General features: G+C 48.8%; 7 protein-coding genes across 7 annotated transcripts; 2 read left to right on the top strand and 5 right to left on the bottom strand.

Moving 5' to 3' along the window:
• Positions 1–1573: 1573 nt before the first annotated feature.
• On the bottom strand, positions 1574–6325 carry GGI43DRAFT_381907 (transport protein particle complex II subunit TRS130; the record flags this gene model as incomplete). Its single annotated transcript, XM_083203183.1, has 3 exons — positions 1574–3328; positions 3393–6214; positions 6292–6325. The coding sequence occupies 3 exons, from the start codon at positions 6323–6325 to the stop codon at positions 1574–1576; spliced, it is 4611 nt and encodes a 1536-aa protein (XP_083062764.1).
• A 281-nt stretch (positions 6326–6606) lies between these two features.
• GGI43DRAFT_314048 (S-methyl-5-thioribose-1-phosphate isomerase MRI1) lies at positions 6607–8167 on the top strand. Its single transcript, XM_083201739.1, has one exon. It carries the CDS (start codon positions 6906–6908, stop codon positions 8064–8066), a length of 1161 nt encoding a protein of 386 aa, XP_083062763.1. The 5' UTR covers positions 6607–6905; the 3' UTR covers positions 8067–8167.
• On the bottom strand, positions 8168–9682 carry GGI43DRAFT_314051 (M20 family metallopeptidase). The gene is made up of 2 exons (XM_083201740.1): positions 8519–9682; positions 8168–8456 (listed from the first exon to the last, which is right to left on the bottom strand). Exons 1-2 carry the CDS (start codon positions 9564–9566, stop codon positions 8269–8271), a joined length of 1236 nt encoding a protein of 411 aa, XP_083062762.1. The 5' UTR covers positions 9567–9682; the 3' UTR covers positions 8168–8268.
• A 456-nt stretch (positions 9683–10138) lies between these two features.
• Positions 10139–12157, bottom strand: GGI43DRAFT_314036 (uncharacterized protein). Its single transcript, XM_083201738.1, has 3 exons — positions 11284–12157; positions 11040–11221; positions 10139–10971 (listed from the first exon to the last, which is right to left on the bottom strand). The coding sequence occupies exons 1-3, from the start codon at positions 11926–11928 to the stop codon at positions 10179–10181; spliced, it is 1620 nt and encodes a 539-aa protein (XP_083062761.1). The 5' UTR covers positions 11929–12157; the 3' UTR covers positions 10139–10178.
• A 1350-nt stretch (positions 12158–13507) lies between these two features.
• GGI43DRAFT_432827 (uncharacterized protein) lies at positions 13508–16105 on the bottom strand. Its single transcript, XM_083209648.1, has 5 exons — positions 15612–16105; positions 15324–15522; positions 15207–15262; positions 14940–15143; positions 13508–14868 (listed from the first exon to the last, which is right to left on the bottom strand). The coding sequence occupies exons 1-5, from the start codon at positions 15706–15708 to the stop codon at positions 13667–13669; spliced, it is 1758 nt and encodes a 585-aa protein (XP_083062760.1). The 5' UTR covers positions 15709–16105; the 3' UTR covers positions 13508–13666.
• A 283-nt stretch (positions 16106–16388) lies between these two features.
• On the bottom strand, positions 16389–17675 carry GGI43DRAFT_399894 (uncharacterized protein). The gene is made up of 4 exons (XM_083205397.1): positions 17543–17675; positions 17293–17469; positions 16889–17200; positions 16389–16823 (listed from the first exon to the last, which is right to left on the bottom strand). Exons 2-4 carry the CDS (start codon positions 17467–17469, stop codon positions 16794–16796), a joined length of 519 nt encoding a protein of 172 aa, XP_083062759.1. The 5' UTR covers positions 17543–17675; the 3' UTR covers positions 16389–16793.
• A 260-nt stretch (positions 17676–17935) lies between these two features.
• GGI43DRAFT_399892 (chromatin-remodeling protein SWR1 domain-containing protein) lies at positions 17936–23712 on the top strand. Its single transcript, XM_083205396.1, has one exon. It carries the CDS (start codon positions 18126–18128, stop codon positions 23415–23417), a length of 5292 nt encoding a protein of 1763 aa, XP_083062758.1. The 5' UTR covers positions 17936–18125; the 3' UTR covers positions 23418–23712.
• Positions 23713–24803: the final 1091 nt, after the last annotated feature.

Here is a 24803-nt window from a genome sequence, read left to right as displayed (position 1 = left end):
TGAGGGGGGGTCGTAATCCCTGCCCAATGGCGTAATGAAAAATACAGTTGGAGGGCCACAGTTTGCACGGGTACTGTATACTCTAGCTTTCGCAAACAGTTGTACTCTGTACTTGAGACAGTGTGAGAATTTAGGTATGGATGTGCTGAAGCTCTGGGGAGGGGATGCTGAGCAGCTCTGCTTGTGTTGCGTGAGATGCCCTTGATGCATGTCATGGGGTTCGCTTCCATATATAGAAGGGATCTTTCATGAGCTGCGATGAGGATGCCTCGGGGGTGCCATTCCTATGTATCAAATAGATTGCATGCAATATACAATACCATCTATTAATGGCCAAAAAGCTCATATTATAGCCCGCAATCACAAGCCATTCCTGCTTGCTACTGCATATAACGCATGTATACGCAACGCCACGCATATGCAGCATGTACACAATGGGCACCAGACTGCTTTACACATAACACTACCGATGCAACTTGTAGCCCAATCTCCGAGCTCGGTTCCAACTCCCTTACATATATAGAGTATACGACCCTCAAACCCAAAAAATGTAGGCCAGGGGGGGTGTGTGTGGTGTATGTCGAGATGGATTCGACAAAAATGGAACAATGCAGCTTTTTTCTTTTTTCCCTTTTCCTTTTTATCGCTTTTCCCCACACGAGCTGTTTTTGCTTTTTTCCTTTGTACATCCTTTTTGCCGTTCAGGAGCTCACCATTCTTTTCCCCTAGCACAACCCATTATTATGGAGATCCAGCTGGGCTGCTTGCTTGCCATGCTTTCCCATCATGTAATGCAATTAGCTTCTCCTTATACCCTCTTGACTACCCTGACCTTGTCCGGTAGACTGCATTAGCATGTGCACATACATACACATTAGAAACCTACTGCTGAATCAAGTACTACATACGCCCATCTCAATGGGTACATTACAAGGGGGGGCGTAGTTGGCCCAGCAAGAGCAAGCCCCCCCAGAAACGGAACTGATCGACATGGTGAACGTTTCGGGATCCAAGGTAAGATACAAGAGAACCAAACAGAGACCCTGAGCCTGATGGTTCCCTGTCCTGTTATCTGCAGCCTTTCGACGCAATAGCCGTTGGTTATGCTTCTTTACGCGGGATTGGTTCAGTAGGAAACATGGGCATAACGAACAAGTCTCATTTTTTACTTGGTCAGGATCCTTGCCTATAATGTTAACTTCTTACATATACTGTAATATCCCTGCGTTGCCGAGCTTTTACTTGATCAATTGGTTCGAAACCTTACGAATGAAGATCATTAACTGAATCGATACCGCCGTAATAACCGATGGCCGAAGCCAGTGGATGATCGAAAGCTTAGCACCCACAGAACGGCCGTCATAACCAAGTTTATGCTTGCTTTCTTTGCTTTTTATTTCTATGACATTACCACATACAGAAGACGGAAAATACGGTGAACGTATCTAGCAACGGCCAACCCTCGCCAAACCTTGTAATTCTAATCAAATAGCCTCCATGACAACCAAGCTCAGAATCTTGCGTGTAATATCTGGTGTAAGAAAGAAGAGATCACCCAAGTCTATGATGGCATTCACTCGACGATTTTCCCCTTGAACCCAGCCAACCGTTCCGCCTCAAACACCAACGGGCCCCCCCCAGGGCCGCTCGCGTCAAGGCTCACCGTCATGCCGCTCCTATCCCCTACCACTCGCACCGTCTCTCCCAGATTCCTCAAGTCCACCTCGCATCCCTGAGCCATTATGGTCTGACCACCACCGCTACCACCATCCCCGTCTGTGTTGACAACCTCTCTGATCTCAATAAGCGGATAGGGGAGCCAGCCTTCGCGCAGAGGGATCATGATCAATGGAATCTCAGCCTCAGTCTCAGGAGTTGACGTCATGGTCTCCGCCGGTGATGACGCTGATGGTCCCGGGATCACGAAATGACCTTTTCGACGTCCACCCAGAAGCCATGTATCAGCTGGCGCCGTGACCTCATAGCTAAACTCTTGGTCGTCACGCACTGACGAGTCATTGTCCCAGATCCGCGTCCACTTGAGGTGTAGAGTTGCCGGGAGCATCTGATTCGTACACACCGTGGGGAGGCCCCCGCCTACGTTGTCGGGGACGGGACTGGGGATGAGGCTCTGCAGATGGATGTCTGCCGTGTGGAGAACTGGCAGAGCTGGAATCTCTACCGGAATGAGAATCGATGACTGATCGACTGTACCGCTTGCTGGTATGGCAAGACGGCTGTTGTCCTTTTGCCAAGTTCGAAGAAGCGTTGACAGTTGTTCGGTCGCATGCTCGCTGGCCCCTGGAGCTCCGCCGATTCCAGCAAAGTGTTCCTCCCATGCTATAGTTCTTAAACTTTCGGTGGTTATCTCTCCCTTGGTAGTAGCTTGCTCAAAGTCTCGCGGCAATAGCTTGCTCTTGAACTCGCTCCAAACTGTTGAAATGGCAAGCTTAGAATACTGAGTCAGGGGACTTGCCTCAAAGGCTGTCGTTAGAGAGAGCCTCATCAGCTCCTCCATCTCAACTTCCAGTAGGCTGTAGTCAAGCTTCAGATACATGGTCCTACCGCCCTTAGTGCTCGGCTTAGCTCCTTCTTTTCTCTTTACTTTAAACAATAAACTTGCGGGCTGCTTGGAGAATATGAGAACGGGATTTGCTGGAGGAACGCCAGACGTAGATTCGAAGAGATCCGAACTCAACAGCTCGCTCTTATATAAACGCAACGGGCTGACGGACGCTGTAGAAATGTTGAACCGAGAGAAAAGTGCTTGATGTTTGAAAACATCTTGAACATTAACGCCAACGGCCAAAGCGATGGGCACTGACAGGGATTTGGCCAGTCGATACGTATCGTCCGCTTCCGTTACATATGTAGTTTCGATTTTGGCATGAACATCTGCAACATCTTGCTCGACAGAGTATGGGAATCGTACTGTCACCACAGTGTTGGCAGCGATGGCATCAAAGCAAAAAACGCCAGCTTCAGGTGGTTTGGTGAATTCTACTGAAGAGTCTAGGATCGTTGCTTCTGTTGTTAAGAAGCGTAGACCTCCAGTTGCCGGTTTTACTCGAATCTCACAATTCTTGATAGAATTCCACCCTGCATGTATCGCTAGATCAATTGAGTTGTTCTTGTCTAGAGACGTTTGTTTGGTAGCCGACATGAGAACATCAAATGTGCTGGTACGCTGGAATAGCATAACATCGGGATGTTTCAAAATATCTGTTGTGCTGGATGTAGAAGCGTTCACATCACGCTCAAAGTGCAGCATGATATTCTTCGACGAGAGGACCAGTCGATCTATTTTGTATCGTCCCGCAGCTACAGTCTGAAAGAAGAAAAACAATGTTAGCACTTTACACACTATGCCATGATTGATTTGATCAACTTACTTTGCAGTCCAATCGTATCTTATTCTTTCCCGGTTTCAGTGTAATAGTCTCGCCAGCTGCCGCCTCAAACATGCGCTCTCTGCTTGGCCCCTCATCAACGGATGTAATTCGCAGTTTTGCATTGTTAAAAGAGATGTCTTCTGGCAGTAAGCTCCTGATACTAATGTTCAAAGAGCACCCGTCTTGATTATCTTCGTACTCTGGGAATCCGCTAATCTCTACATCGGTAAAGAAGTTATCAAAAGGAACTTTGACTTCCTTGGATAACGATTCGGCCAGTTTTGTAAGCTTTTCTACTATACCAGTGACTGGCCATGCATCAGGATAACTCTTTTCCTTTGAGAAGCTAGCAAATCCAGACTTTTTCTGCAGCCGCTCTTTCTCCGCAGAGCAATATTTAGTCAAGAGTTTCAAGGCCACGCCAACATGCTCGCCCTTCGGATTCACTTCATCCAAACACTGGCAGTACATGATAAGCATAGATAGCTCAAGCAAGCTCCAGCCGCTCTCTCCAAAGAATGGCGTAGTAAGAGAGAAGTAAGATGAAGCAGCCTTGTAGTCCTTCAAGTGAACTTTTAGTACGGCCAAATCAGCCATGCTAGAGTGAACCGCATGATCGTGGTCCGCCACGGTGTAGTGACGCATGGCTTTATCCGTAAGGATCTCAAACAGCCGATAGAAATCATCCTTGTTGTCGACTGCAGTCCGCAGCACTGTGTTGTCAATACCAGACATCAGCGGAGAGTAGGTGCCCTTTGATGTGGAAGTAGTTTCAGATTTATCATCATGGTCGTCTTCATCCAAATTGACTTCTTCCATGTCATCAATGCCTATTCCCCTAACCAAAGGAGCTTCGCTCCAACCGTCACTCCAACTGCGCTTCTTACCGAGACTCGACAGGATGCTTCTGGACAACATGTATAATTCGGCTCGACGAGCTGCCAAATCCTCCAGGCCGGTTTTAAGAAAACCATTCGGGCCTTTAGCATCGCCTCCAGCCGGTAACTGTCTACCAGGCCCGGGGAAGAAACCTGGGCTGAGTGGAGGTGGTGGTATTCCTGACCTTGGAGAAAGGGACGAATTGCGAGCCGGATGTATCATCGTCTTGGGTTCTGGGATAGAAGATTTTGGCTCAAGCCCATCCCCAAAAGACAGTGAGGACGGTGGAATTGGAAGTGCTTTTGTAGAAGTCTGAGCAAGGATTTGCTGGGCGACAGAAAAGGCAAACGAAGCCACCATGTTGTCAATCGTTTCTTCCGCCTGAGGGCTCAACTTTGGTGCTTTCTTGCTCGGCGTTTTGTTTGCTGTTAATCCCACAATGATATCTTGTCGCAATATCTGCGACACTGATGGGATAAACTGCAACGTCCGCTGGCATATGTCTGCAAAAGTGATGAGATTCTCCGGCTCGTCTTTTTGATTTGGCGGTGGCATTGCCAGCGGTGCCTCGCCATAGAGAATGTCCTTCTGCTGGGTTTTAAGCATCGCAATCAGTTCTTCCTTGGACGATAACGCATTTCCCAGTCTCAGAAGCAAGGCGATCTGGCGAGAAAAGATGTAGCATCTGAAATCGAAGACGGACACCTTGTTCGCAAGAATCATGTCTCGATATGCCTTTGTTGCTGAACTGATGGCAATCTCTCCAAACCGCGGTCCTGCCGTGTTTGAGTCGGTATCACCACCATCTTCGTCGCTACTATCCTTAGTAACAGCTTCTAATGCTCGCTCCGCAATATCCCTGAGCTCCTCCGTAAAAGCGGCCATTTCGCCACCGTGTCTCTCCGGTGAGCCTGTCTCGAGCTGCTCGTGTAGAACAGTATCCAGCCCAACATTGAGCTCATCATACCCTACTAACGCATCTTCGACAAGGCCAACACTCTCGAAGCCTCTTGCCAATCCCTCCTTGAGAATGAAAAACGTGCAAAAGTTCCAGCCGGGAAGAGTTCGTTGGGCGTCCTTTTCTCGAATATCTTCCTCGTACTGGGTCACTCGCATGTCGAAGGAGGTCAGAATTTGACTTTTGATTTTCCCTATTAAATCATTCCAGGCATTTTCGGCATCCTGCTCATTTTCATTGTAGCCAGATGGCACTGCTGGAACCACCCTGGGTAAAAGGTCGTATGGCACATCATTAATACCGATTCTAATCTGCGTAACGCGATCTTGAGCGCCCTTGGTCGTTGTGTTGAAATCAGATCGGAGCTTCTCTAATAGGGGGGTTGTCCCTGTCCGCCATCTCGATGTAGTAGTCTTCTCCGCGCTGTCCGACTTCCCACTACTTCTGGGCTGAGTCGACGCTGCGGTGTTGGGGATGACAACATGAACAATAAGCCATTCAAACGCATCATGGTTCTCTTGTCCACTCCCTTTCTTCGAAGACGTCGCTGGCGAAGTATAGTTCTTGATCCATTCTCGGACCTCGGCTCGTACCGAGTTCTTGTAAGAATCGTTGTCGTCGCATCGAACTAGTAGGAGCTTGAGGTATGGGGTTCGGCGAAGTCCTGGGATTTGATGTCGTCGTATATTGCCACTGCTTGCTTTTGAGCGAAGAGATGGCGGAGCTCTGCCCGAGTCCGTAGAGACACTAACACTCCGTGACCGCAAGACATCTTCACCCCTCGAGACACTACCAGACCGTCGCGCTTTGGGAGATAACGTAGCTTCCGGGATTTCAAGGCTTCCCCGAACCAACTCAACGTGCAGCGTATCGATTGATCGCAGCGGTCCGGAGTGAGACTGCCAATGGAGGTTGTGAAGGGGTAGGCGGGGGACTAGCCCCGGGGCCAGGAGCTTGTAAACATCGTGGGGATCGAAGTACTCGACTGCGTGTATTATAAAGCAATGCAGTTAGTTGGCTGCGTTAAGCTTGAGAGAAGGGATTCACAAATGTTGTTCTCACCTGTTACCGTTGAAGTCGAGGTCTGCTGTTCCATGGCAACCAGGTCGTCTCTGTCTTTCGCATTGTCGACCGCCTGAGATGCGGGATGTCAATGCGACAGAGGTGCTGGCCGCAATAGTCGAGGTGCATCGCCGACAAGGATGACCCCTGGACCTCCCCAGCTACCAATAGCGGCTCTGGAGCTTCATCTAATCGGAATTTATGTTACTCCGGATGGCTGGGCGGTGAAACAGCTACTACTAGAGCACCATGAGGCGCATTTTCCACTGGAATTTACAGAGAGCTTAGTGCACTTATAGGCTGCTAGATAGTAATAATTAATGTCAAATTTCTTTCTTTTACTTTTCTAGAATATTTCCAAAAGAGAAAAAAGAAAATTACATACTAAGAGAAATGATACTATAAGAGACGCTCAGCACGCAAGCTATCCAGGCACAAACGTGGCGGCTCTAAAGCATGTTAGTGGGCAAGGAGGGGTGCGGCAGAATTCTTGAAGGAGGGGCATGACGCATTTGCGCCAGACACTTTTCATATGAAACGGGAAAAAACTGAGGCGCAAGACAGACAGTCCATCTTTCACCAAGAAATAAATCCAGTCATTATACAATTTCACAATGTCGGCCTTGGAAGCTGTTAAGTACCAGCGCGGCAAGCTGGAGGTCCTTGACCAGCTTCGCCTGCCCCACGAATTCCATTATGATCTTGTCTCGACTCGCCAAGAGGCCTTCGACAGCATCGCGACTATGCGAGTACGAGGCGCCCCAGCCATTGCCATCGTAGCCAGCTTAGGACTCGCTGTCGAGATGCACAACAATCCCATTGCGGCCACTTCAGACCCTGAGCTTATTACACGCATTGACGAGGCACTGGATTACTTGAAAGAAAGCAGACCAACAGCCGTCGATCTGTCCAACGCTATTTCCCAGCTGAAGGCAATCATCCGAACCGCTGAAGGAAAGGGACAGGGCGCCATTAACGAGGCATTCATCGAAGAAGCAGAGAGAATATTCAAGAAGGATCTCCAGAACAACCTTTCAATAGGAGACTTTGGCACTCAGTGGCTCCAGTCCCAAGCTGGCGCTTCGACTGAGGCAAAGATTTCTGTGGTGACACACTGCAACACTGGCGCGCTCGCTACCTCAGGCCACGGAACAGCCCTCGGAATCATCCGCACGCTCCAACAGAAGGGTTTCCTCAAGCATGCCTTTTGCACCGAAACTCGACCTTACAACCAGGGTAGCCGTCTGACCGCATTCGAGCTGGTCCACGAGGGTATCCCCAGCACGCTCATCACCGATTCCATGGCCGCTGCTCTTTTCCGAACCAAGAAGGCAGAGAACAACATTGCTGCCGTCATCGTTGGAGCTGACCGTGTTGTTCGCAACGGTGACACCGCGAACAAGATTGGTACCTACCAATTGGCTGTTCTGGCCAAGCACCACGGCATCAAGTTCATTGTAGCCGCCCCTACTACAAGCATCGACTTGGAGACCAAGACCGGCGACGGCATCAAGATCGAGGAGCGTAAGAAGGAGGAGCTGACACAGATCACTGGTGCGGTTGTTGGATCAGACGGCAAGGTGGATAAAGAGAACAAGGTTCGCGTTGCGACAGCTGACCAGCGGATTGACGTTTGGAACCCTGCATTCGATGTTACTCCCGCCGAGTTTATTGATGTCGTCGTGACAGAGAAGGGTGCTGTGGAGAAGGGACCCGATGGCACCTTTGACTTTAGCAAGATCCTGCCTGAGCGATGGGCAAAAGTGGCTAATTAACGAAAGATTAACGAAAGAGTATAGGGATACAAAAAAGCAGAGAGATAGAGTATCGGCATCTCAAGCATAGATACCATTTGAACAGGTTGAAAAGACCAGCGTTAGTATACAGTTTCATTAAATAATGTTTGACACATATCTTCTAGTATCCAAAATAAATTAAGTACTTAAAATTACCTGGCCATAACTTTGAAAGATCTCTTCACTGGCCCAACGCGTGAAGGATCAGCTTCTGGTAGTCTTCAACTGCCTTCTCCAAGTCGCCAACGGTGATGTACTCATGGTCACCGTGAGCAACGAGAATGCTACCAGGTCCATACAAATATCGAATATAGTCGCCCTCCAGATTGGGAATATCGGTTCCGTAATTGACAACAATTTGCTCAAATCCTAAATTCAAGTCAGTTTTATAATTGCAAACAAAATACGGAGGTTATATCGCATAGAATTACCTTCAACATCGCAGTTGCTTTCATAGGGCCCATATCCGTGAGAGCAGTTCAGGGTGAAAGCTTCGGGGTCCGTTTCCTGAAAAATGTCGTAAATCTTCTGTCGCACCACATTTTGGCCCTCCTTCTCTGAGCCAACAGCAACACGAGCCGAGATGTCCACCCAAGCTCTTGCGGGAACCACATTAGAAGCGACACCACCGTCGAATCGGCCGACGTTGAATGTTGTTTTACCAAATAGAGGGCTATAACCAAGATCTGTATCAAAGATCTTGGCCATCGCTTTGATCATCAGCTCGTTAGCTGACTTGCCCAGCTCGGGATAGCCACTGTGGGCATCCTTGCCCTTGGCCTCGGCAGTGCAGAAGAGAGCGCCCTTGTGGCCACAAGCAAGCTTGTTCTCGGTGGGCTCGCCAAAGATGGCAGAGTCGAAAGAAAGAGGGGGGTTCATATCCTTGAGTGAATCGCTAAAGGCTCTCATTCCATCGCCAGACGTCTCCTCTGAAACGACAAAGAGCAGGAGTATGTCCTCGGGGTTAACCTCCTTATTCGTCGACAGCAAGTGGTTCACCGCCACAAGCTGGGCAGTAACGCTGCCTTTGGCATCAGTTGTTCCACGGCCCTTGATGATGGTGTCTTTTGAAATCTCGCCCTTCTGGATTTGCCATGGAATATGAGGAGGAACCGTGTCAATATGGCTCGTCACCAGCGTCTTGTAGTTAGACTTGCGATCTCCATTCCATGCCAAGATATTGAACCTTTGGGGCACATCAGGCTTGTCTTCTGCCGGAGCGACGAATTGAATGTCGACTTGGTAGCCCTGTTTCTTCAGGTAATCGACGAGAAAGTTGCCAACCTTGCTCTCTTCACCGCTGATAGATGGAATGGAAACCAGTGACTCAAGGAGCTGGAGCACCTCACCCCGATAAGATGGAGCGTCTGCGCTGATATGCTGCGATGAGCCAGAGTGAGTGGTGTCTGACAAGGGACGCTGCTGCGCTGCGCTGAGCGCCAACAGCGCCGGAAACACAATTGCTGAAGTCCAATGCATCTTATTTTGCTCGAGCCTGGCAATCTCCAGCTCAGAGTGTAGGAGCGGTGATGTAAACAGCTGAGATCAGCTTCGGCCGCTTACACGCGGTTCCAATTGACCAGTAATCCACGTGACCGTGCTGCTAGCTATGTATTTGTATCGGATCTTTGACGCTTTATTACGTGATACCTTTGAAAAAGTCTTACAAAAAATAATCCAATGATCTGAACCAAGCTGCTTTTTTCGTGTCTCAGCCTGGCGCTGATGTTGCTTTGCTGCAGCTTGTTGCAGAAAGAGCACGGCTAGCTGCTAATATCGGGTGCCTGGAGGAATCTACCTAAGCTATTAATGGGAGCTAGGAACAGCTAAGAGAGCTATTGGAGGTGAGGATGACGTACCAAAAAAGCGACGACTCATTTATTGCTTGAATTCTCAAAAGACATAAAAATGATAGTAAACGCGAAGCCGTTATTGCAGCGCAAAGAGTATTAATTAGCGGATGTTCTATTTCTATTCTTTGTAGAGTGTGCTGAAAATTGACGTCAAAGACATCAACATATTAATACAGGGTAATAATTCCGTCTAACGCTTCGAAACCACAGAAAAATGTCTCCAACGCCGCGCTATAACTCAATCCGCAATCCGCTTAAACACAATATCCACTTCTTCACGGCCAACTTTCACCTCGGCCTTTAAATCATAGCCCTTTTCAAGGGTTCCATACTGCACCAGCTCTCCGTTCACAAATACAGCCCATTCACCCGCAGGCAAATTGGTCGCCACTGGAGTTGTAGTAACTGTGCGTCCATCCCACGTCTTCATCGTCAGAATCAAAGCGTTCTCTTCGCTATCCCAAACACCTCGCAGGCAGTCAATGCCCTGGCCCAGCTCGATTCCATCAATCCACGGCTGTGTCGCCACATGACCTCGCTTCCGTGGATTATCCCATATCTTTTTCTGTCCGTCAGGCACATTGAGACGCGCATATCCAATCGCCGCATTGCCAGAGAAGGGGTCCATGTGTGTCCACTCGCCGGCCTGGTTCGTTCGGTCATCGTTTCTGGGATAAAATAGGCCGCCGTTTTCCCACGTAGGCTGTAGATGCTTGTCGGCGTACTTGAGCAGACCATCCAGCTCCTCCTTCTTCCCTAATTCTGATAGCCATTGAACAACGTAGCCAAAAGTCGGCTGAGAGAAGGGGAATGAAGGCGGCAGGGCGGCGGCATTGGCTCGAGCCCGAGCAAGGACAGCAGCGTCGTTCTTGTTGGCGTTTTCTGTATCGACGAATTTCCGGTATTCAAGGGCAATTTTCTCTTCGTGAAGCTGCACCTCGCCATCAATGGTGGTGATGAAGCCATAGGACTGCGAATCGTACAATGATTTCACTTTCTCCGAGTTCCACGTATTCATATAGGCGTTTGCCCTAAGAAAAATGTGTCAGTAACAGGTCAAAAGAATGCACCAGCAGGAGATAGAATGAGCTACACTTACCATGCGGTCCAGCCAACAGTGCTCGGCGCCAGTGTCCTGTTCTGTCGAAGAAAATACCAGTCGACGTATAAGCCGCTTGGGTCAACCATGCCCTTCTCATCCCAAGCCGCCTTGTACTTTTCCAAAACTCTTTCAGAAACATCGGTGCCATCCCTAGTGTCATTGTATCTCATAGCGATAATCTGTTTTCACAGTGTCTCAGTCATGGGCCTCTTATACAGGGTATCCGCAGAAGCAAACTTACAGGAAACTGGTTGCAAACCACAAATACCAGATTTGGCTCGCAGCAGACACCAATCCAGTTGTTTCTCTCCATCTCACGAAGAATGGCATCTTGTAAGCTACGGTTATCATATTGAAAAGTCTCCGGCCCAAGTCCAAAAAATAGAGGATCCCAGACAAACGACAGGGATCCCCGCTTCTCGAATTCATCGTCGTCAAAGAGCATACCGTATAGACTGGTCATCATCAAGAGATGGCCGCTATACATGACATTTTCTTTGACCACAGGATCTGCCCAAGGCGTTCTCAGCTGCGTTCGACCAGGATCTGTGCGGTTTCCTGAAAGGCTGGTTGTGAACCAGTAAGACCATATTTCGCGCCGCAACATCTTGTGTATCAGACGGCGCATAAGGGTCTTGTGTGTACTTCTCAGTGCAGGCGTGCGATGATAATGAGCGACTCCAACACCGTAAGCCATGATGGCAAGTTGGTAGCGGTAAGCATCTAGGAATTCTTGCATCGGCTCCTGAGTTCCCATATGGTGCCATTCTCCGTCTATCTGGCTGGCCAGATTATGGTAGTGTCGTAAGTGTCCTACTTGGGCTGAATCGAGCTTCTCATATTTGGATAGGTCGAGGGACAGCCTCGGCCCTGGTTGTGTGCCCATTGTGATGGCACAAGACTGAAGAGGGAGATGAGGTGAGCCGTTCAAACCAGGGACTTAATTAATACCGTTTCGACAGCCCCAATTCCCACATACCATTCAGGCTTCGATTTCTCCCCGTATAGTTGTAACATCAAAAGTACAAAAGTATAATACTAAACACAACTAACAATGCAAGACTCGCAGTTCCCACTGTCTTCATATATATCTCCTATGACAGCCCCTATATTTTCCTTTTTTTTTCGCCTCTCCTAATCTTCAGCCGCCCTGCTCACCACTGCAAAACCATGCCTAAGAGATTACGCATCTCTGAAACCCTCAGATTCTCCGCGCCGCCGAACGCCACCAAGCCACCACCGACCCAATCACCAACACGCCTTTGTCGTCTAGGACGCACAGACATGCAATTCCGTCACAGCATGCCGTGCGTGTGTGATTCAGCTTTGTGTGCTATCCTCGGCAATGCTTCCGCCGGTCTATATTTTCTCCAGTTCTTCCGCAAGCCCAGCGCTATGGAACATTCGATTTGCGCCTAGAAATCTCACCTGCTTATCCCCAAATGGAGCCAAGTTGAGTCATCATCTCTGTCTAGGGTCAAGTTGTTATATCCGTCTGGGTTTCCGTTCAAGGGAGATCTCCCCCGGCGTCACGGCCGGCTTCGCGGAATCGGCAGACCCGGACAATTCGCTACTCGAAGCGAAGTCCAGCGGAATCCAGAATGGCAGGGTTCGCATGAAAATACACACACGTCCGAACAATATTAATAGCAGCGGAAAAATTACTGTAATACTGTGTCGTGTGTGCCGCTATTTTGCTTTGTGTAAATTATTATATTATTTGACTTTCCTCCCTTTGCTTTTGGCCCTCCTCGATGGGCTCCTAAAATGGTAACTGCTGCCAAAAACTGGGTGCTGATATCACTGGAGCCAGTCTTACTAACTGACACAACCATCCCTCTTCCAGCTAGTGGCGTATAACAATAACTCAAATTCTGTTCTTGTGTTGTTAGTGGCATGGTTAAACCGCGTGTGGAATTGGTGACAAATTTGGGCCAAGTACCGAGTCTTGTCCGCCGAACAATTCAAGCTGACTCAAAGCCTAGCTTCTTTCATATTAGAGCTGTCTTCTGCTTCTATGCTTCCAAGTAGGGATGCGGACAATACCAGAGGAAATAGCCACGAATAGAGCATTGGACTGAGCATAGCTATATGCCAGCTAGGCTTATGGCTTAGAGTATATGCTTAAAAAGAATTTCATGTTCTGTGGCTCATCCAATGATCCAATGTCATATGCCTAAATCAAAAAGCCGAAATTAGATGCCGTGTGTAGATATCGGCTTATGGGGCACGCAGCGAGAGCATTACTATCAAATGACTCGCAGCTTGCATAACGACTCGCAGAGATAGCAGCTTAGCATCTTCTCAGATGCATTAGCCCACGTAATATAGCATAGTAAACACCAAATTTTCTCGGCTCGAAGGGCTACGTGGATTGCAAATGAAAGTCCTCTCCAATATGTTTCGCCTAGCCCTCTCACATAGGCACCAATGCATCTGTGATATGTGACAAGACGGTCCATTAGAAGTCGTACTACTAGCTTATTACCTGAAAAATGACAAGTCGTCTCGAAATAAGCATCCAGCCTGAACATCTCTTCTAATACATCTCCATTGCTTGATCCATATGCTTATGGATACTGTACAATAGCAAAACAAGAGTCATTAACTATTAATAGACTTGATTACTGGCAATCGGCAGTTGGGCTATGTGCTAACAAGGCCGTGAGGCGAGCTCTTGGGCTCGACCTCTTTTGATTATCATCCCTCTTTGCAGAACTTATAGGTGTCGAAGTCGAATCGCGGCTCCTTTTAAGTCCCTTATCGTTTGTATGTGTTGCCGCGTTCCCCATAGCAAGCTCTCCTATCGATCCACTTTCTAGAGAAGATAGAACAGAAGATACATGCTGCTTGACATCTGAACGAGTGGATCTATGCGCTCTGGGACCAAATGATGCTGTCTTCAAGTTGGGCTTTTGTGCTGTATACTGATGCTGTGCAGCCTTGCTCGCTTCGTGTTGGTCTTTCAGCGAAGCTGATGCTGAAGACGCAGTTGAAGGAGATGGGCCCGCCGTTTGGGGGACATAGTCTTCTCTAAGTAGCCTCAATTCCGCAATAGGGGTAGTATGAAGACTATTTGCCAGCATATGAGCAGGCATTGGTTGATTAAGTAGGGAGTGCGCCAAATTGTTTTGGAAATCAATCGATAACGAATTATCTTGCGGAAGCCGAGGCAAAAATAGCCCTATGCGCTCATAGTCCAGGTCATTATCAAATGCAAACTTTGCTCTCTTTTTCCCATCCGCACCTTGCAAGTCTTTGCTATAAGCCGTTTCGAAATTTAGCGCTTCACTGGGCATTTTTAAGTACCCGAAGCTGTCTCTTTCTTCTTCGTCTCCAAGCTCCTGCAAGCTGAATCTTTGGCCCAAGTAAGATAATTTACCTGGCATGTAGCCCTGGGCATTAACGTTGGATGGTTTTCTTCCTTTTTGGCCTATTTCCGGGAAAGTTTCTTGTTCTCCAAGTCGATACATATCAGGCATTCCGAGACCCATACCGTTCAACCATTCAAAATATGCATCCGAATCATTGATAGTCTCCATTGTGCCGGTGCTGGTGCTTCCAGAAGTAGAGCGGCTGTTGCTGCTCTGCATACTAGATTTCCGCTGCCCATTTCGAAAGGGCCGATTGGTTATAATTCTGTGAACATTTTCTGTCGAAGATTTTGTCAGGCCTGCATTGGTTCGGCTATGTTTTCTTCTCGGCGAGTGAGCGTGCGATTCAGTATCGTCGGAAGGGTAGGCGGGGACAGTCATCGATGTGGCAACTGGAATTCGTCTCCACATTGATGGGTTTGGCCAAGCTATGCTAGAAGCTTCAAGAATCTCTGAAAATTAATAGTAAACTGTTAGCATCATGATATGCCGCTTTATTCAAAGAAGAATTGGATCAAATTACCAAGAGGCGCATGTTGAAAAGAGAAAGCGACAACATTCTTAACCCGTTCAAAAGGCATGGAGAGAGAGTCTCGGGGAAAGCCTTCGCTGATTACAATTTTGATTCGACCAAAGTCATCAGCCGGATTCCAATGGTTTTGTCGAAGAACCTCTTGCCGAAAATTTGGAAACCGAAGGGGTTCGAGGTCCCCGTTCTTTGAAACCCCTGGAGCGACGAATTAACAGCTTTCTCGTGTACAAACATATTTACCGTGGCGCTAGTCCATACCAAAACTGTGAATAATAACGTGTGGCCAATCGCTTTCTTTATCAAGAGACGCAGAACTAAAATGGAGGCAAGTATTAGCAAGCTAGGGCTGCTGTCAACTTCAAATCATCTGCATACGCAACCAATTGGCCGTCGATAAACACCCGAGCCTCGAAATCGGCACATTCACCATATTTACTGTAACAACTGGTGAATTGGCTGACAGAGGGAGCAGTCCAAGAATGGATTGAAATTTGGAATGGAATTCCAGCAGCTAAACTCGGAATGAATCCGCAGACTGTGGGCAGCCCAAATGAGCCATGAGAGTTGGAGAATTCTACCAACATTAGCTAGGCCGCATAGAAATCAACGATCATGCAACAAACAAATCCAGATATAAGGCAGTAGTGGCTTAATATCACATACCTGGGTCGTGTATTGCATGACAGGCTACTTTGAACTCTTTGACTGGCACTTTGCAGTCCCTGGGGAAGAGCAGAATATCCCAATCATCGAACCGCATTGCAGCCGCAGGGTCGAAAGCACCCAGCCAGTAGGTCCAGGAAAAAATATAGAAAAAAGAGAATCTGATGTAAAGACGATGCCTCAAGCAAAGGCCTTGGAGAGTCCAACTATACCGCTTCGCTATTCCAAGGATGGCCGAGGCAAAGGAGAAGCAAGTTTGTCAATAATAATATCATGCTCAAGATAGGCGGATATCAAGTGGCAGGGCAACGCTATCGGCCCATCTTTAAGCCCGCTGGTTTTAATTCGACAAGAAGCGAGCAGCTGCAGAATTGGCAACAGCACGTCCGAAGTCCCGGGCTGATAGACCGGAACCCTCGCTTATCCCCTTAAAAGTGGTCTTCTTCGCTGCTTCCTACGATGTCCCAGTTGCCAGAAGAGCAGGCAAAAAATGCCTAGAGGAATGCATGAATATTAAAGCTTGGAGAGATGAAATATTGAGCAAGATAACTTACTGGTCCAGTCGTAGGGAGACTCTACGGTGATGTCGCCCCCTCAATATAGAAGGGTGTTAAAGCCCCTGACGAGACTCGCACTTGTGGCGGAATGCGGTGGCGAGATTGTCGAGATAACGCGAGTATCGATGTCACGTAATGGCAATATTTCACAGGAGAAATGCTTTAATTTACGACGGTGTAATAATTATCTCATAATGGGTCGTACGAGATTGGCATAAGAGTAATCGATGAGGATATCAGCCTAAAAGTGCATAAGGTACATCACACCAAGTACTCAAACGAGGCAATTGGAAATCAGTATGGATCAGCATCCTCTGCTCAGTGGAAAAAAGAAACGATAAGTAAAGCGTCATTTTCACTTGATCTAGTTCCCAAGACTTCAATACATCCAAGCCAGTATGGATAATACTTGAGCATCCAGAAGGGAATGTCGTATTGCATAAACCCGTCAGCAGGACACAGCCCAATGACTGTGAATCGTTTTTAAGAAAAGATTTGAACATCTAATTTCCTTTTTCTTATTTTGTGATCCAAATCCCTATCCGCCAATATTTAATCTCAAAAGGAAGAGTGAGATAGGAGAAACATTTTTCATTCTTTATTATATACAACTTGACAGTTTATCTTACGGCTCCTCATCGCCAGCCATTCGTGCCTGTAATCATGACGGTCAGTATCATCCACAATGATATTGCCGAGAAGAGGTCAGATCGAGCTTACTCTTACGGCTCCCGGGCCGCCCAACTCTCGCTCCAGGCCATTCTCAAACTCTCTGGGGAAGGCAACTCGGTCAGGGTAGTTGAGATACACAGTTCCTGAAACTCCAAGGAAAACGGCGATGAATGTTCCAACCATGATCAGACCGGGTCCTGAAGTAGTCCATGTATAGTCCCATGGAGAGAAGATACCGAGCGTATCGTTATCCTCGTGAACCGGCTCACCGAAGTTTCGTCGCTCCTGAGGGTCCCACCAGGTGGCATAGGGGTCGCGGAATTGTCGCTTAATCTTAGGTGGGTTGATGTAGCCTCCATTCTACAGCCAGCAGTTAGATTCCCATAACTCTTTGCACAAACAGCGCTCAAACATCGCTCAAACAGCTCAAACAGCGCTCAAGCATTACGCACCATGCCAGGGTCCTCGGCCTCGCTAAGTCGCACAGGATCGGGGTACTTTTCGTCAATCACTTTCTTGTCGGAGAATTGGGATGGCAAAAAGCCTCGTCGCTGGATCGTGGGAAGTCTTCGGCTGGCAGCTAGGGTGGTGCGCAGAGCCGAAGCTCGCACAAGTCGTTGCGGGAGCATCTGCAGAGATGAAATGTCAGTCTATTTATTCGCTCGAATGCTTGTGCGGCCATAAAATCAGCGCGGCTCTCACCTTGGGCGAATTGACTGTGGTATTCAGCGCCCAATTGCTGCGTAACGAGATGGCTCTCCGTGTAATGACCTCAACAGACTACCAGATTGGTAGATTTGAGGTTGCTGCGATGATCGACTGCAGGCGCTTGTGCCTCAGGCATCCATGTTGCCGCTGCTGCTCAAAACCCGTTACAAACAAACGGGATTTGTCTCGGACCGCCTAAGGGAACCCAGATACTTGTGGATACAACAGCTAGGAGCCCCACCAGCGCTGAAATGCCCAGCTGGCGCCGCAGAGCTTCAGCTGCAGCATGGGTAGCACAGGTACCCTCCAGGTACACTAACCCCTCCAGGCCCTTCATCCCATTTCGCACCACCCAACATGGCGCCGTCGAGATTCTTCCCGTTCAAAAGTTTTGCAGAGGAGACGGGAATTGCTCACAAAAATCGCTGCAGCTCTCCGCCCAGGCCTCTGATCATGTGCAAATTCTGTCCGAATGTTCGGTGAATCGCCACAAATCCGTAGACACCCATTTCTCCCCACCAAATGATAGCCTCACAGAGATTAAGCCTGCGACGTCCCTTAGCTCCACGTTGCTATTATGCCCGAGACCGCGTCGCCCGACCATGTGCTTCCGGACGCGGACTCTCTGGCATCCTCAACAGCAGACAGAACCCTCACCGTTGACGCAAGTGACGCGCCGCCAGTCGAGATAGAGGGCCGAGATGCCCCGGCGGAATCCCATGCGAATGGGCATGTCCATGACGACGCGACGCCTGCTCAGGCAAATGGCCACGTGCTGCAGATAGCGGAAACCATGGACGACCATCGTGACAACGACGGCGAGCGGCCGGCGAAGAGACTGAGAACTCGGAATTCGACTCCTCCACCGCCCGTCATTCGAAAGCTGAAGCCCATATCGCCACCATGGAAGAAGATCGAGGCCGACGGGCCAACATCATACCATGAGAATGGACGGCGCAAATCTGGCCGCATCAATTCGCAGCCCGTCCCAGTCGAGCTGCCCAGCACGAAGCGCACTACACGGCATTCTACTAATGGATCGACTGGAAACGTGCTGAAGGAAAGCCCACTGCCTAATGGTAAATCGAACAAAGCTGCTGGAGGTGGCGCATCCAACAAACAGAAACCCACGAACAAGACCACACCAGCTCACTCCACTCCTTCCGAATCGAATTCGAGATATGCCTCTAGAAGAGGTACTGCTCCCGAACCTAGATCGTCCTCTCGACTCTCACGTCGACGAACTCCTTCGCCCCCGCCAGCGTCCCTCCGACACTCGACACGCACACGAAGAGGAGCCGCAATCGCGCCAGATACCCCGACCAGCGTCACCAAACATAATACATTCGAGAGCTCCGGCAAATCACCTCGATTAAAGCTGAAAGTTGGGCCTCGGCTCACTGTGATTCCTTTGGTTCATCCGGACCAAGTACGCAAGCGACCACGAATTGGGACAGATTTTGATGACTTCTGGGATCGAGCTGGGAGTATTCCGGTGGAGGAGGGCGGCCTATTGATGTCTGAAGATGGCCCCCCGTATACGGACGAAATGGCACGAACCGATGCACGGACTATTCTCCGTATTGAGCGTGAAGTCGAACCAGGCGGGCTCCTTTCAATTCAACGATGTTCCCTATTTGCACCTGAAGGAGAAGAGGAACCGCCAAGACAATGGGCTCGTCAGGATCATATGACAAGGGCCGCAAGCAACTTCCGAAAACTCATGATTATAGAACAACAACGACATCGGTCGGTAGCCAAAAAGCTTGCGGAAGCATGTCGCGAGGAATGGCTGCGCCGTCAGCCCAAGTCTGCCGAAGAGATAGAGGCAGAAGCCAGAGCTGTGTGGCTGATGCGCTATCGCGTTGTTCTCAGATCACTCTTTGGCACTTGGGAAAATGTTCGTGCAGAGGTGAACCGGCGGCGATTGGCACAATGGGAAGCAGAAGAGCAGAAGAGGGTCAAGGCTGCCCTAAACCAGGCTGTCAGTTTATCAGAACAGAAGCTGCAGGCTCGGCGCGCTGGAGGTGTAGATTCCGAATCTCTCTATGACGAGGATGATGGCTTTGACGATCTAAGTGACAGCGCCAGCGGAGACGACGGCGAAGATGACGTTTCGCGTCTGGCTTCAGCAGAAACCGATGGTAGCAGCGATGGCGGCGATGCGAGCGACGATAGCGACATGATGTCTTCTTCTGAAGATGAAGAAGACGAAGACCAGAAGGACGCGGCAGATGAAGGCCTTACGCAAGAACAGCTTCGGGCGAAGTACGCTAATATACCTGAATTGGAAGCCCCTGAGGAGCCAGAGTCGGTCGCCGAAAATACAGAAACCCCTGGCAATGCAGACGGGTCAGATGCCGAGACCAGTGATGAATCAGTGGATATGGACGACGACCTGGGTTCAACTGATTTTGACGGTAGTGGCGAATCCGGAGATGAAGGATCAAGTGATGAATCGGGATCTGAAGACGGAGCCAGTGGGCTACTGGGGCTGTTCTTTGGGAAATCGGAGCTTAAAGCAATGTCAAAGGGTGAAGCAAAGGCCGAAAGTCCTGAGCAAGAAGAGGCCAGCACCCAAGTCCTTGGAACTGAGATGGACGTTACGCAACCAGATCCTGAACTTGAAGACGATGATGAAATGTCACTCGTCCGTCACCCTGATTCTATAAACGGTGACGATACAAGAGAAAATGGCGATGGTACAAATGATGTCGCATCCACGTTGGAAAACAAGCCAGATGGCTCGGAAATCGCAAAGCAGCCTGATAATGAAATCAAAGAGCCAGACGTTCCTCCTTCAGATCCTACTGGTATGGAGCTAGAAAATGTTGATCTGGACACTACGATGGTAGATGTTCCGGCAGATTCGCCAGCCAGCGATGTGTCAAAATTAGAAGAGCTTAAAAGCACTACAGCTTCAGATAAATCTGCTCATCCTGAAACAGAGGTTGCTAATGCTCACTCCGATACTTCTTGCGATACATCACTGCCAACAACAGTGGAAGCCAAGTTAGAAGCAAAGCAATTTGACAATGAAATATCTCTGGAAGATAAGCAGACTGAAATATCTGCGGAAGAGAAGCAGACTGAAATATCTCTGGAGGAGAAACAGACCGAGCCAATGGAATTAATACCCACCACCACTGACCAGGCCACGGCGGCTGAACCGTCCGCTCACAAGGTTGAAGTTCCGCCTCTCCTCCGAGGAACACTGCGTGAGTATCAAAGACAAGGCCTCGACTGGCTGGCTGGTCTTTATGCAAACAACACCAATGGCATCTTGGCAGACGAGATGGGTCTTGGTAAGACAATTCAGACCATTGCGCTACTGGCGCACCTTGCCTGTCGCCACGAAGTCTGGGGCCCACATCTGGTCATAGTTCCCACCAGTGTCATGTTGAACTGGGAAATGGAATTCAAGAAGTGGTGTCCTGGTTTCAAGATACTTGCCTACTATGGCTCCCAAGAAGAACGAAAGAGAAAGCGACAAGGATGGAACAACGACGATGTTTGGAACGTCTGCATTACTTCCTATCAGCTAGTGCTTCAAGATCAACAGGTGTTTAGACGCCGAAGATGGCACTATATGATCTTAGATGAAGCGCACAATATCAAGAATTTCAAGTCGCAGAGATGGCAGACATTGCTAGGATTCAATACACACTCACGCCTTCTCCTCACCGGAACTCCTCTTCAAAACAACCTTACAGAACTGTGGTCTCTGCTCTTTTTCCTGATGCCTGCGGAAAACGGTGTTGGGGGATTTGCAGATCTGCAAGAGTTTCATGACTGGTTTCGCAAGCCGGAGTCGCAAATTTTGGAGAACGGAAGAGATCAGATGGACGAGGAAGCGAAAGCCATTATCGGCAAGCTTCATAAAGTCTTACGTCCATATCTTCTTAGACGTCTCAAAGCTGATGTAGAGAAGCAAATGCCGGCCAAATACGAACACGTCGAATTCTGCCGGCTATCAAAGCGTCAACGTGAGTTATACGATGGATTCTTGGCACGCAGCGATACGAGGAACACGCTGGCTTCTGGAAATTATCTCTCCATTATCAATTGTCTGATGCAGCTTCGTAAGGTTTGCAATCACCCCGACTTGTTTGTCGATCGTCCTATCATGACCTCGTTTCGCATGCGCAAATCCATAACCGCAGATTACCAGGCTACAGTAAGGGCTGTGCAGCGGTCTTTCTTCGCAGAAAGTCCAATGAGCTCCGTCAATTTGGCCTTTTTGAATCTAGTACCAACACAGCACGAGCATCTGTCTACGATGAAGGCTGATAGCACTGCCCAACTAAGCTCACATCGCATACTCATGGATCTCCGAGAAGCTCAGAAATCCCGAGCGCAAAACGCCTACACAACTCTTGATCCAGGCTCGGTAGAATCGAACATTGCCTATGTCGAGAGTGCTGCTCGATGGGGACGTTTTGAAGAATTACAGCACTGTGTCTATCTCAACGCCCTTCGCCGCCAGCAAAGGCCAATATATGGAAGCAATGTCGTTAAATTGCTAAATATCAACGCTCATAACCCTCTGCGCAAGCCTCGGCCTCTAGTTCCCCGGAAAATTATGGACTGGTTCGAATCTGACTCAGCCTTTGTGCAAGCATTGACTCCATCTCTCGACCATAGAGCCGATAGCCTGAAAACTACGATTGAGAAGTTTTCTTGCGTGACACCCGCAGTTGTAACTCGAGATCTCGACCAGTTCATTCTAGGTCGCAAGGGCATCGAGGCATTTACGGATGAAGACCTCAAGCTATCAGCACCAAAGCGATGGGCGCCCTTTATGCCCAAACAGCCCCCTTCAGATCCATGGCATGAAGCCCGAATGCGTCTTACCATCCAATTTCCTGACAAGCGTCTTCTCCAATACGACTGTGGCAAGCTCCAGGCTCTGGACAAACTGCTCCGCAAGCTGCAAAGTGGTGGTCATCGCGCGCTCATCTTTACGCAAATGACAAAGGTGCTCGATATTCTGGAGCAATTCTTGAACATTCATGGACACAAGTATCTACGGCTTGACGGTGCTACAAAAGTTGAGCAGCGTCAAATTTTGACTGATCGCTTCAACCATGATTCACGCATTCTTTGCTTCATCCTGTCCACTCGATCAGGAGGATTGGGCATTAACCTCACGGGCGCCGATACGGTCATCTTTTACGACCAGGATTGGAACCCAGCTATGGACAAACAGTGCCAGGACCGATGTCATCGTATCGGCCAAACACGCGACGTCCACATTTACCGTCTCGTTAGTGAGCATACCATTGAAGCGAATATTCTTCGCAAGGCATCGCAAAAGCAGATGCTAGACGATGTTGTTATCCAGGAAGGAGAATTCACTACGGACACGTTTAATCGTCCTTCTGTCAGGGACGTCCTCGGCGAGAAAGTTGATTTCATGAGCGAGGGAGTTGCTGCTGCAGATGCCGCTCTTGATCTAGTCCTTGGCGGATCCGAAAGCAGTAATGATCAGCGTCGCGTTGGTCGCGTTTTCGAGCAAGCCGAAGACAAAGAGGACGTCGCCGCCGCTCGTGTTGCAGAGAAAGAGATTCTTGCCGACGATGCCGACTTTACGGAGAAGCCTGGCGGACCTACCTCGGGCACATCAACAGCACGACAAGGAACGCCAGCAGGCAAGTCCATCTTTGACGGCGGCATTGGAATACTGGATGGGCCGGAAGAAAGCGGCATCGACATAATCGAGGAGTATAATGCTTGGGGCGGAAAGTTGGGCAACATTGACGACTATATGCTTTCTATTATGACTGAGGAACTGAAGTTTACGAAACTGGAATTGCCAAAGGATAAGAAAAAAGGGAAAAAGAAGGGCAAAGACACAAGGAAACGATAATGGTGGAGGTTTTATCAATCCTAAGCGAATCTTGATGGCAAAGATAACTACCATTGCATGTATCACATCATTGTGTGTATAATACCTTTTGCGTTGTTGGAGTGTACAGTATGGCGGGAGACTTGGGTTGCATGAGATTTTTTAAAAAGGGTTATTACGATGGGAGTTTGGGGGCTTTCAAAAAACTTTGAGAAAAGGCGACAGCAAAATGCCTGTTTATGTTTAGACTAGGTGGTTATGACCACTGCCATTGGAAATTTGCATACTGAATAATCTCCCAAGAACTTGATCTTTCTCTTGCTGCTTAGGAATGTTGACGTGATATGCCTGGATATACCTAGGTGGGTATTACCCTGTATTATTTTGTACATTCCTGTTTGGCACAGTCAAAGGCAGTCAAACGACTATTTTCCTGCTGCTCGTATAGGAAACACATAGTAGTATATAGTATACGCAGGCTGAATTCATGTTCTCTATAACAGTCTCCCTATCCGTTCGGGCGTATTCCTTTTTGATAGGCATTGCAAGTGAGCGTCATCAAAATACCACTAGTAGAAACCTTTAGGCACTAACAGCTGCAAAAACTCTAGGTAAACTCTTTTTCCAAACCACGTGGGAACTTAAAAAATTCGGGGCCCTATTATCAGACTTTGGGGGATTTTGGAGGATTTTGAATTATATTCACAACATACAGTTCCCAACAACTTCGAATAGAGTAACAAACCCCTTTTACAACGTGCTGCTGCAGATCCTGCGAAGAAGTAAGAATAGTATGACGACCCACGCCACTTTACCAGCTGCAGAAGATGTCACAGCGCATCTGGGTTCCACTGTTTGGCGACGCAATCCTAAACCTGGCTGGCTGTACTAGCGGTGGAAGTACCTGGTACGTGTGCCTGTTCCGCACGGGGCATCCCGCAGTGGCCATCGTCAACAACAATAGCAGCAGCTTTATATAGAGCAACGCGTGAAGAAATGGCGACTTGTGCAGCTGCATTTATATAACGGTTAGGTTCTAGCATGGATACCAGGAACCAACACGCTCATGTAAAATACGAGCCTGGTGGCAGCACCTGGTAGCAGTGTCTACAGGTGGTCCAGCTGCTAAGAATAGGTACGCAGTAGCCCCTGCGGCCCCCATGCCCGCTGTGAAGCTGGGCGAGCCACCGACATGGTACCGCAGCCGCAGGTACCGCTACTTGTGCACACCTCCGTATGCTGCTAGCACCGCATCTTCCAAGGTTCTCGTCCAGGTACTTGCAGCGACGGAGATCAGTCAGCCCCCCAGCCAAGTCCCAGGTCAAGTCACCGTCACGGACCCCCATGTCCTATGTCCCATGTTGAAATTTCCCAATCCATCTTCGCCTTTCGTAGACAATCTCGCTT

The sequence above is a fragment of the Trichoderma evansii genome, assembly GCF_050947405.1.
Source record: "Trichoderma evansii strain SZMC 28006 chromosome Unknown GGI43scaffold_5, whole genome shotgun sequence".
NCBI lineage: Eukaryota > Fungi > Ascomycota > Sordariomycetes > Hypocreales > Hypocreaceae > Trichoderma > Trichoderma evansii.
Note: the sequence above shows the minus strand (reverse complement) of the source record. Positions and strands in the feature narration are given on the sequence as shown.